The following is a 12,626-nucleotide window of genomic DNA, read 5'->3' on the forward strand; positions in this document are numbered from 1 at the left end:
ATCATCATCATCATCATCATCATCATCATCATCATCATCATCATCATCATCATTATCATCATCATCAAGTCCAGATCTGCAACAATGATTGTACATCCAATTGATTAGATAATAGTCTATTGCTTGATTTTTTCGTGCTGTGGAGGATACACTGTTTATCACACAAAGACTGAAATGGTGACTTGGATGGGTAAAATGATACGTGTTACTCCTTTTACAAAAATACAACATTTATGCAGAACATATCCATATCCATGCTCTACAGCACGCTCTATGCAGTTTACTACTATCAATGCAGTAAACCTTCTAGAACAATCAGAAACATTCTTGGCTTCCCGGGAAACAGACAATGCAAAAATCCAATCAAGCGCTCAAACTGAAATTTTTAGCTGTCAATAGCTTGGTACATGTACCCATTCCCGTCAGGGCGAAGAGAGGAAATATATTTAAAACGCCTTTCCCAAGGACACAGCATTGAGCCCGTACCAGGTTCGATCCATGACCTTTCGGTTACGAGCTCGATAGCCTAACGACTTTTCCCCAGACGTCACAGAGGCTTTACCGGCCATTGTAAAACTGGGTAAATGTTGTACATGTAGCCCTCTCAGCCTGTGTAAGCTCCTTCACGCAGGGTGGAAGAAGCCGTTCCTTACTGCTGCAAATTGTTTTGATATGTTTGTGGAACATTTTATGCCCAGTACACATTGTCCATATATTTTTTTATAGTTCTATTTTTGATTCTCTTAATACAATCAGGGCTGGCCTGGATTTTTCTTAATGGAGGAACACAAGCTACCATTTTGTTACAATTTGATTTTCAAAAAGGCCTCCCCCCCCCCCCTCACAACAACAACAAACAATAAAACAAAACAACCCCAAACAAACAAGAACAACAAAATAACCAACAAAAGCCACCCCCCCAAAAAAAAATCCACAACAAAAACAAAAACAAAACAACAAGAACAAAAAAGAAACCATGTTTTTTTTTATTCGGGAGGAACTGATCAATTTATAGACCACCAAAAATAGTACCTTTTGCCTCCCCCCTCCCCCTCAATGGAGTACATCTGTCTGAATCTGGCTGGCCCCGCCTCAGTTCGACTGAATCCGAGTGGCAGTGTGCTCTAAGTATTAACTCTTTAAAGACGAAACGGACAATATATGTCCGATCAGCAGCACACCCAAAAGACCAAATGCAATAATGGTGTCACATTTCGAACCATCAAACACAAATCAGGAAGACGAATTTGCATATTTCCTAGTAATCACATTATTGTTGCTTGCCTTCTAAAGTTTCAAATACAGAAAACAAAACAACAAAAAATCGGTTTACAAACTGAAGTTATGCCCCAAAACAGCACATCTTCCAGCCTGGTTGAATGGTCAGAATGTGAGTCTTCAAAGAGTTAACAATCTTGACAAAGAAACTCGTTCCACTCACCTCACGACAGAGTGATCATAGGCCAGAGCAACACTTTCGACATCGTCACCGTGGACCCGGACAATGACCTGGTGCTGTGTAAAGTCGCTAGCTTTGTTGCCACATTTGGCATCCAACCCTTGCCAACTCTGGAGATAAAAAAGGTAATGGTCTTGTAAGTATATGATGATAATAATACGTGTAATGAAGATAATAATGATGATAATGATGATGATAATAATAATAATAATAATAATAATAATAATAATAATAATAATAGTAATAATAATAATATTAATAATAATAACAATAATAATCGGTTTCTGGACGCCACAATGTTCCTGGAGTAATATAAGAAACTACGTCTCAACAGCCGCGCGTAGATTGACCTCAAAGCAAACGAACAAACAAATAGACCGTATGAGAGAAAAGTCATAACAACAAAAAGCAAACAAACAAACAATCACCTCACACGCACACACAGATAGATAGATAGATAGATAGATAGATAGATAGATAGATAGATAGATAGATAGATAGATAGATAGATAGAGACAGACAGTCAGACAGACAGACAGACAGACATAGAGAGAGAGAGAGAGAGAGAGAGAGAGAGAGAGAGAGAGAGAGAGAGAGAGAGAGAGAGAGGGGGGGTCATCCATGTTCGATCTTATGAGAACACTTCCAATAATCGTAGCATGTTCAACCTTTTAGCAACCCATTGTGGGGAAGGGAGGTGGGATTCCTCGGGACTTAAGAAACAACTGCATTTGTAGGACGCTGGAATCATACCTTCATTTCAACTTGATTAATAGTATAACCATGGTGTACCTGAAAAATGATTGAACTTTAATCTACTCAACGAATTTCGGACGCTTTAAATGTTGTTAACAGTACCCTCTGATAGTAAGAAAAATAATTCATTATCTAGCTTCGTTTATAAGTTTGACATCACGACAAAGATGACATGCACACGCCCACCTCGAGACCAGAGTCAAGGAGGCCAAATTATGACACTAAGGGATAAGAGATAGCGGGAGATCACGGCCACCTCACTTACAGACTTCGCGCTGGTATGCAGACCCAACAGACAAAACCAAAAACAGAGGTGTACAGGGAAAACCAAAGCAAAAACAAACAACAACAAAACAAAACAAGGCCTGGGGTTCGATTACAACGCATATTATTATATGTTTGAACTTGAGCCTTCATGAAAGTGAAAACGTGATGGCCATCAAGTATGGCTTTACCCGATGACTCAAGAGCTAGTGATGAAATCGTACCCTGGCAGTGGCTGACTGCAATAGTACATTTACTAGAGCTTGGAACGCCCGGTGTCAGGCCACCCAGTTGTATGACTACGACGCCTCACGTTCACGTGCATACCGCTTTCTACCTGACCTTTTTTCGACTTTGGTAGACAGATAAAAAATGCTGGCACAGTGCCAGGAAACGACAGGTCACGTCATTCGATCTTTTTGTTTTTAATCGTGATCAAATTGTTTTTTTTTTTTACACATATATTTTTCTCTAGGTAGGGGTCATGTATTCACTAACAAAGACAACAGGCTGATGACTCTCCATTTCATCCAACGCCATGGAAGGACAAACATCTTTTAAAAAATGTATCTATTTATTTATTTATCAATTTATTTATTTACTTATTTATCCATTTACTTATTTATTTATTTATTTATTTACTTACTTATTTATTAATTAAATTATTTATTTATTTATTCATTTATCCATTTATTCAGTTATTTTTGTCTTTCGCGTCATGATTACACAGGCCATTTGGCCATTCCAAACTATAACTCTGGAAATAAAAAACTGTTATTAAGATGGATCATTTTTCAGCCTCAGCCACACTAAAATTAACATGTAAACATTTTAAAATGCTGCAATGTTAGCGTTACGGGAGGCAGACAGGCTGATATATGACTCCACAAGAAACAATGATAATAATAATAGGTCTGATCTGCACTTTTTTCCGCTCTATGAACACATCATAAAGCATGCCGTGGACGGAATAATATTTTCATGTCTATTATACCTTGTTGGCCTGGACATTACAAGACTGGGGTATGGGTTGATGTGAATATTATCCAATGATGAAGCCCGCGTGGACACTGAACTGACACTGATGTGTAACAGATGTAACTGCCTCTTGAGAGACACTTTTAATTAATGTCTAGTTTCTAGCGCTTGTATCTAAAAGGACTGGGTTGTTCATTAACTCCTCTTTGAACACAAAAAAGGATCCTATATAACATTTGTAGTAATTTAACTACCATGAATAACCATTTGAACAGCAATTCTGTTATTTTTAGTTTTAGAATGTAGTGTTTCACGTGCAACACGATGAAGTCAAATAAAGAACATTAGCAGTGTCACAAGAGAGTAACAAAAACAAAAAAGGAGGAGAGGTAAGGACTATATATATGTTAGACAGGAAAGAAGGAGAAGACCAAACCAGAACATCTGCCAACCACCCACTACCTGAGTGTACTCTGTCACTTTGGACAAGAGTCAAAATATAATGTGTGTGCCTGTATGTATAGATAATGTGTGGGTTCGGGGAGAGGGGGGGGGGGCTATGTATTATAAATTTCAGCTTATCATAATATCAGTAAGCCAGTAAAGAGTGTACTAGCCTCCATATTTTGAAGCAAGTATTAGAACTTCTAAAAACCAAGGGTTAGTTATATCATAGTTCCAGCGAGTGAACAGAAAAATACAGAAAAAACAAACAAATTCAGGTGATTCCACAGGACTCAATTAATAAAATCTTTCTCTTTAAACAAAAAATTGTCTCCTAACTTGTCACCTGCTTTTTACAGTACAATGGGAAAGTATCACGCATAGAATAAGCAAGACAATAATATGAGAAATTTTAAAAAGTTCATTCAGGGTTCCTGTAGGAGGGAAAAACATGAGCACGAAACGGTAGTTTACTGATGCACCCACCTCAGGCATTTTGTGGTTCTTGTTGAACTGTGAAATAGAATACTGGCGAATGTAGTCTCCCATCTCCTCTCTCGTCTCGATTGCTTTTTTCACCAGCCACTGGAAGATATTAATAAACGGTAATCATTAAAAAAGCATCTTCAGGCAAACTTTAATTCATCTCGGTCCAGTCCTTACTTTCCGCTTTGTTTATTTTTATGGCAGAAACAATCAAACAAGAGAAGAGAACTTCATCCTCCATTATGGTGAGGACCTGATGGGAAATTCTTCAAAAAGAAAATTTCAAATTTTTATAGACATCAAACCTACAGTCTGCCAAAGGCCAACTGCACATAGACTCATAACTAAATAAACAAATGTAAAATCACTGTCTCTGCACTAATGCAGCACAAATCAACGCTTTTGTGACAACCCTCAGCTTCTTGCAGTGAACTCCAGAGCTGCATTTAGTGAGGACTGGGTTAACACCAAAAACAGTTCTGAGAAAGTTTAGGGCAACTATAGCTTGTTCAATTTCGTCTGTTTGTGTTAAAAATATTCTAGCTAATTTATTCATCTATCTTATTTACTTTACTTTATCTTTATTTTATCCGTCCTCTTGTACCTCTAGGGCATCGAGGGGAGAAAGAGCTTCCTGTCTCTAGCAAGTTTGATAGTCTGGCTGGCTGGGATATTGAATATTCTCAGGGTATCCTTCACACCCTGGATCCAGGTCTTTCTTGGTCTCAATCTTGCCTTGTACCCTGATACTTTCCTGTAGTAGGCTTTACTGGCAAGCTGGTTAGGTGCCATATGTGTGAGATGTCCAAACCACCTGATTGTTCGCCTTTGGATGTAGTGGAGGACAGGTGTTGTTCCCACCATTTCTCTGATCTTCTTGTTTCTGATCATATCACGTCTGGTTTTGTTGACAGCTCTCCTTAGACATCTCATCTCGCAGGTGGTTATCTTACGTTCCAGTCTTTTGGTCAGGGTCCATGTCTGGCACTGGTAGGTCAAGAAGGGGATGAAGATAGAGTAAATGAGTTTGGCTTTGGTCTCAATGAGGATGTTAGGATGTTTGAGGAGTGGGGCAAGCAGGTAGCTGACGCTGTTAGCCTTTCATACTCTTGTCTCAATTTCTCTGTTGAGACATCTGTCTTCCAAAAAGATGCTACCAAGATACTTGAACTCGCTGACTTGTTTCGGCGGATTTCCGTCAATGGTGATGTTAAAGTTGCCAGGTGTTCTGCTGATTTTCACCGTCTCCCTTTCGCTTTTACTCTGCCAACTTGGGGAAAAAGGACGAATATTGCGAAATACCCATTTTCCAGGAGGGCCAAATAATCAAATTTATTCGTCTCACGTTGAAAAGGGTGGGTTTTTTAAATTTTATTTTTAACTTGATTTTTGGCAGGAGGAAGGATGATGTAATTATGCACTTGTAGTTAAAATTTTGTTTGGAAATATCAATAAAATTTTGTGTGAGAAGACAAAAGTCATTCTTTCATAACAGATTGATGAAGTTTTAATTAGTTTTTTTATGGCAAAAGGACGAATGGCGATATTCGTCTTTCTTTCACCTGACTTTGTCAAATAATAACATCCTGGATTTTTAGTTTCTGTGATATTTGAGGTTCGTCATTTTTTTTTGTAAGTGTTTTGCGGCTTCCAGAATGTTATTTAATTGCGCTTTGCCGGTGGAGCCAAAGATCTGGGGTTCAAATTCTGGTGAGTGTACACATGCAGTCATGCTTGTCGTCTTACTGCATGCAACACACTTGACACTGGGGGGATCAACGCCGGATATGCCAGGATTTGAGCCTTTCGGTATTTCATCGTAAGACCTGTGGCAATGTAAGATAGGCATGTTTTGGTGAAGAAGGACGAATATCGGAATATTCATCGCTTTTTCGTAAATGGTTTTTCCTTTTCACTTGCTAATATACAGCTGAGGACGAACATCTCGGTATTAGTCCTTTTTTCACAGTAGGACCGCAGATTCGTCTTTCTTTCATAAAATATAAAATAAATTACAAAGAAAAAATTATGACGATACTTCAAATACCAAAATAAAGTATTCGAATCTCTCTAAATGTAACGGCCACCGGTTCAAAAGATGCAGCTTTTCATGCTCTTTCACGTGGTATCGATATCTCTTGATGACCCAATTTCCGATATTCGTCCTTTTTCCTAAGACGGTAGTACTGATCTTCATGATGAGCCTTTCACATTGTGTATTCAGCCTGTCTGTGTGCTCTTGAAGTTGCTCTTCTTTCTCATATGCCGGGCTTTGATCGTCCGCAAACAGCATCTCGTTCAGGTCTATCGGGTTGGGGTTTGCTTCTTTTGTAATTTTGTCAAGTATATTATAAATAGTAGCGGTGATAACACACACCCTTGTCTCACTCCAGATGACACGTCGAACCAGTCAGTGAGTCTGTTTGGGAGGGGACTGTGCTCATACTGTTGGTATAGATGGCTCTGATGTTGTCCAAGAATTGTCCCCTAATGCTGTACTCTTCAAGTGTTAGCCACAGTTTGTTTATATCTACTCTATCACACGCTTTTTCCTGGTCTAGAAACACAAGATTCAGTTCTTTGTTGTATGCAATTGTCCTTTAACTCAGTTGTCTAAGAGCTAAGATAACGTCTGTGCACCCTCTCCCTTTTCTGAAGCCCATCTACGCATCACTCATTCATCTATCTATGCCCAAGAAACCTTGCATTGCACTTCAGCAGGCCAGCGACCAAACAGAACGATTTTCTTTTTAAAATCTTGATCTAGTAATAAAAAGTGTTTCTCTTTGAGCCCTTATATATTAAAAACCACTCTTCAGATGCATACACAGGATCACTAATATAAATGACTTACAGTAACCTCGCCAACAAATTGCTCATTTTGAGACAGCGACACCACTCTGTCCCCACATTTCAGTGTAAACTTGTAGATTTCATCCCTCCGCTGTCTAGACATCTCCACATGCTCCAAGTGAGTATCGAAAAACCTCAACCCGCCTTTTGCTTTGTGTTTTTTTGGCATAAAATTAAAAAGTGGGCTTGAAGAAAATATGTCAACTTTTTTGCGTTTTAGGTGTATGCTGTAAATCCTCTTTATTCTTTTTACCTGCCTTAGGCTAACATGAAAGAAAATGAATCAGAACGTTAGTTAGCGGTGACCTTTATAAATGGGCTTTTAGCTTCTGTCGGTCATCCAACTTTTAGACCTGTATGCAAAGAACGGAAAAGATTGAACAGAGCAATTTCTTTTTACCTTAGTTTAACCGCCGTCAGACAAATGAACAAGCCATACATAATTTTTTTTAAGCTATTCTCAGCTACAACAAAAAATAAATAATATGTACAGAGATGATATGTTATGATTGTGACGCACCTGTATATCTGCCGAATTTCCATGCCTAAAAAGCTTGTGCCTACCTCAGACACAAGCACTAACAGCCACCTGACCGACCTCTCCTGACCCTGGCATACACTAAAACACGCCATTCTTATGCGCATGTCAACAACACACATGTTGGTGAGAAAAAAGGCTTCTGATCATGTGCATAAGATGTATGCAATAGGCTAGGCTAAACGTGTAATGATGTACAGTGCAAGTGTGATCAATGGTGTCTTGGAATAGAGTAGGTAAGATTCGTTACGATTTCGTTAAATCCAGTTTCGCTCATTTATGTGTTCATTGAATCATTGAATCCGACTTATTTTGCTGATTTTTATTAATTTAAAAAAACAGAGAATCTGTCTTGTTTCATTGAAACTGAGTTTTTGTTGAATCTGTGTTGGACTGTACTGCATAAAACAATAATCTGTCCAATGCAACCACAGCCATAATATTTTATCAACCCCCCACAAAACATGTCTAAAATGGCCCAGCAAATCTCTTATAATCTGATGTGTTGCCATAAATTATATATTATCGCTCCTAACGCTGTGGACAAGCTGTTATAGTCCATTCACTTGCCGTTTCTGTTAGTCACTTCAATAAATGAACCAATTATGTTGCATAGGTCCTTCCTAATATTTACCCAAGTTGACAAGTCAGTAATAAACTTTTGGCTGCTGATGAAGGAGGCGTGTGAACCGTCATTATCCAGAAACCCCATTCACAATGCACCAAACACAAATCATTAGTGAGAAGAGCATTCCCTCTGTTTACCCAGTCGGTGACAATGGACGTCAACATCAACTGCTTTATTTTACCTTTGAACTGCACACTGTCTTCATCATCTGATACACTATGTATAATCTAACATTAAAAGCAGACACAAAACCCTTTCCAAAAGAAATTTTAAAAAAATGTTTTTTAATTTAAAGGGCTTTACTGCAGTCCTAAGCCTGCCAATGCATCCGGTTGGCACCTAAGAAAGGAATGGTTCGTTTTCTTTATTTTGATCAGTCCTGCCTAAGACGGACACTTTTCTCGACAATGGATGGCCATCTTAGACAGTTTCAACTGTAATCCACTTTACTTACTTCAACATATGAAAAGTGAAAGGTTACATGTGAGGCATGATGACAAAATGAGTTGCTTCTCTGATTTTAGCCCAATGGAAATAGATATGTCAAATTTATAGTTTGAATTTTTACAATTTAAAAGTATGAAATGATAAAAGACATGTTAAACTTGAAGAGAATGGCATTAGTTTAGAAATAACAAATGTGACCATTGTGTCAATTTCTGGCTGATATCTCCATCCATGGATTGCGAGAAATAACTCATTTTTTAAGCACAATTTTAAAAAATAGAACAAAATGGGAATGATGGCAGTCGGCACCTTAAACAGGGTGAAATACAGTTCTGTTCCTACAGGGAACACAGAAAGAAAACAAGAATGACCAGGCTTTTTTCGAACTTTAGCTTACTTGCACAACTGGGAAAATGTGAATGAAATCCAAGCCCTGAATCTGATGAGGTTCAATTCGGTGGGGACACTTCATCCTTGGAAGGACAGCCACAATAGATTCTGTCAAAGAACTAAAATGGAAAGAAATGATTAGCAATTTAAGATCATGGCAAAATATTTTTCATCATTCTTTCAGACAATTCTTATTACCTGAATTGATCAATTCTCTGTCACTGGTTGCATTTTAGTAGCAAACTCGTAAATGAATCCCAGCTTTAACTTCAAAATAAAAACTACTTTCCAAAATATTAACAAAGAGAAAAATGCAGTTTTTAATCAAACTAACTTGGAAGAAATCATCATGCTCTAGGTTTCTATCCTTTACTCGTAGTGTACCTGAAAAGCTTCTGCATCAAAAAGGTGTAAGTAAAACAATTTTTGCAAAAGTCTTTAAGTCAATAAGGATGGTCAGTGCTGAGACTAAACCTGTCCAAACCACAAGTGCTGCACAGTGTGGTCCATTTAGTGTGATATTCATAGTGTGATCCTCATATTGTGATATTCACAGTGTACAGAGTGAAATCCAAAGAGTGATCCATAATATGATATTCACAGAGTGATCCTAATAGTGTGATATTCATACAGTGATCTTCCTAAAAGTGTGATATCCTCATAGTGTGATAGTTATACTCTAACTACATTGCTACAGGTTTATGCTTCATCCAGAATGGTCCTTAATCTAAAAATTCACACACCTGCCATCAAAAATGTGCCAAGGCGATGAAATGGTCTATCCAATTTCATGACTATTTCCTCATTTTTGGCTACAAAATTAACCAACCTCTGACACAACCTATCTGCTCTCTCCCAAAAAGATATTGATAATTTTGGCAGAGAAATGCTGCCCCCCCCCCACCCACCCTAAAAAAAAGGGATCAATAAATATTCCTTCCCTGAAGTTCAAAATGTTATTTGGTGTCAGTCAGTCTGTCATATTTTTAAAGTCTAATTCATTTCATTATTTAATTTTAACTAAAAAAGGATTTTTCTCTCCCTTTCAACATAAATGACCAGGTTATAGACAACAGAAAACAATACACTACAGCAATGGCACAAAAACAACTTACATTTTCTGACCAATGGTCGAGTTTTCTTGGAACAACAAGTCAACATCAACGTCAAAGTTGCAAGTTGTTATGCACCATGTCATACCTCCAACAACCTTAGGATAACAAATATTTTGAAACAAAGAGTGGTAATTGATACCTCAGTTATTACCAGAGTAGTATCAAAGAAAGTGAACAAAACACTTTTAATGATAGTGTAAGAATGTAAATCAGATTCTTCATTTATAAAAAAAGTTTATTCCAATGACTCTTGTAACGAAAATGAAGTGAACAGAATGTCACATTGTATTTAAGACTACAAAATAAAAATGTAGCTTTACAAAGTAAACATTTTCAGAGAAAACAATCCATGACACAACCAGCTATTAAATCTACCAATGATACATTTTCTCCCCTTTTTAAATATTTTGACCACAGGTATTAAAATGAACTCACACAAACCGATATCTCTGTTTGTCAACATTCCAGAATTCAGTTGGGTTTTTTTTACAAGCTCCTTTCTTTTTCCTTTTCTGAGCACAAAAAACATGATATTTTGAAAAAAAAACATTCATAAAACATGTGCCCATAAGTATTTGGCATTCTTTACCTTATCGAAAGGAGAGAGGCCTTTGATACGAGCCCTGAAATACCCTGCAGCCAAAAGAAGGTCAATTGTTTGCTGCAGTTTGACATTCTGCTCTTCATCTTCTCTAGTCTCAACCTGATGGAAGAAATAAAAACTTATACTTTTATTAACCATTTATACCTTCATGGAAGTCCTTAAAATTTTCAAATTGTCTGTTGCAATTTAAAATGTGTCCTTTTGTTCCAAACTCAAATGCCAATATCTTGGCAGTCATTAAGGTTTCCTGATATGCACACAACAGGATGTTCTTGATTTTAGCACCCCAGGTCAATAACCTTGCTGAAGAATTGAATCCTGATGGTAGTGGCTATTTTCTGGCTTTTTGGAAACCCAATCAGCTACCATTCCAGAAGCAAAAGAAAAACAATTGACATGCACCTCTGAACAAAATTCACAAAAAAGCTGTCTTTTTGTACCTCAACTGGCCACTAATGCATCTAAATTTTTTAGATATAATGTCTGGAACATCCATTATGAATGTGTCATGGAAAGACGATCTTTTGTCAGAGTGCAGTTGTGGAAGAAATTCTCATGTAGGGTCAGCCATATAATGCTTGATACAATACATATGATGTAGATCTAATGCTTCACATCACCATCCTTTAAGCTTTTGAAATGAAACCAATGGTCATTTTCTTAAAGTTAGAGCCTGCTAGGAGTATGGTCAGTGAAGGAAGAGTCAAAGCATTCATTTTCCCCAATCTATTTCCCAAGAAATAAGTATGGGGAAAGCATGGCATCGATAATCGATAATGAAGTGGTTAGACTTCAATACTTGCAATCATTAGAAACTGCGAGTTTGAGGGTCCAAAGCTCAGCTCGATCCGACGTTGTGTCCTTGGGGAAAGAAACTTTACACAGATATAAATGGTGAACAATCTTGTAACAGTGACTGAGTGCTTAATGAGCTGCTTGCACTGTATGCTTCCTGGGAAGCAAAAGAATGTTTCTGAGTGTTCCAGGGTCTGCTGGCATTCAATATAAATTAGTGGTCATACCAGGGACTGCTGGCACTGATCCTCTAAAACTCTACTAGATCTAGATCTAGATTCTAGATCTAGAATAACAATTTTGGAGAGATAAGCGAAGTCATTCCGTCACACATAATTTTGAGGTGTGACGAGACGACAGTGAGACTGTGTGAGTGTGACGAAATGACCGGTTTCATTGTAACACTGCTAGCCAAGAAGAAATTTAAGTAAGTAACCTATCATGTATGTCTTGTCTGCATTGGACCAATATGTATTTTATAGTCGAGAAAAAGTCAGTCTAATTTTGTGATGGGGGGCGAGGACGAGGGGAGGGGCAGATGTTTTCACAAGTTAAACTGGAACTTTACAATTCGTAAGATACTGATAAAAAGCGCAATACATCGCTCAAGATTCATAATCCTAAGAAGTGTAACACATCCAATGTATTATTTTGAATATCTCACTTCAATCGGGTTGCCATCAGCGTCAACAGAGGCATATTTTTCGGATCCGGCACGTAATCTTCCAGCAAAAATACTACCAGTGGCAGCCGCCATTTTGAATAAGTCATGTGACACTTTGACCCAATGCTGGAGGGAATCCTGACCTAAATTTTGTGAACATCCAAAAATAGCTGTATAAACAAAGTAATTTCATTGGCTCACAAGA

The 12,626-nt window shown here is 37.8% G+C and overlaps 1 protein-coding gene across 1 annotated transcript in view; it reads right to left on the minus strand.

Annotated features, from left to right (window-relative positions):
- LOC101860059 (coiled-coil domain-containing protein 93) overlaps nt 1–12,535 on the minus strand; it is a gene marked incomplete in the record, with an annotated part of 31,200 nt that extends 18,665 nt beyond the window's left edge. Inside the window, 5 exon segments of the mRNA XM_005089281.3 lie at nt 4,388–4,486; nt 9,251–9,362; nt 10,359–10,453; nt 10,948–11,061; nt 12,422–12,535. Coding sequence (XP_005089338.2) covers nt 4,388–4,486; nt 9,251–9,362; nt 10,359–10,453; nt 10,948–11,061; nt 12,422–12,514 — 513 coding nt within the window.
- Nucleotides 12,536–12,626: the final 91 nt, after the last annotated feature.

The sequence above is a fragment of the Aplysia californica genome, unplaced genomic scaffold (assembly GCF_000002075.1).
Source record: "Aplysia californica isolate F4 #8 unplaced genomic scaffold, AplCal3.0 scaffold00004, whole genome shotgun sequence".
NCBI classification, from domain to species: domain Eukaryota; kingdom Metazoa; phylum Mollusca; class Gastropoda; order Aplysiida; family Aplysiidae; genus Aplysia; species Aplysia californica.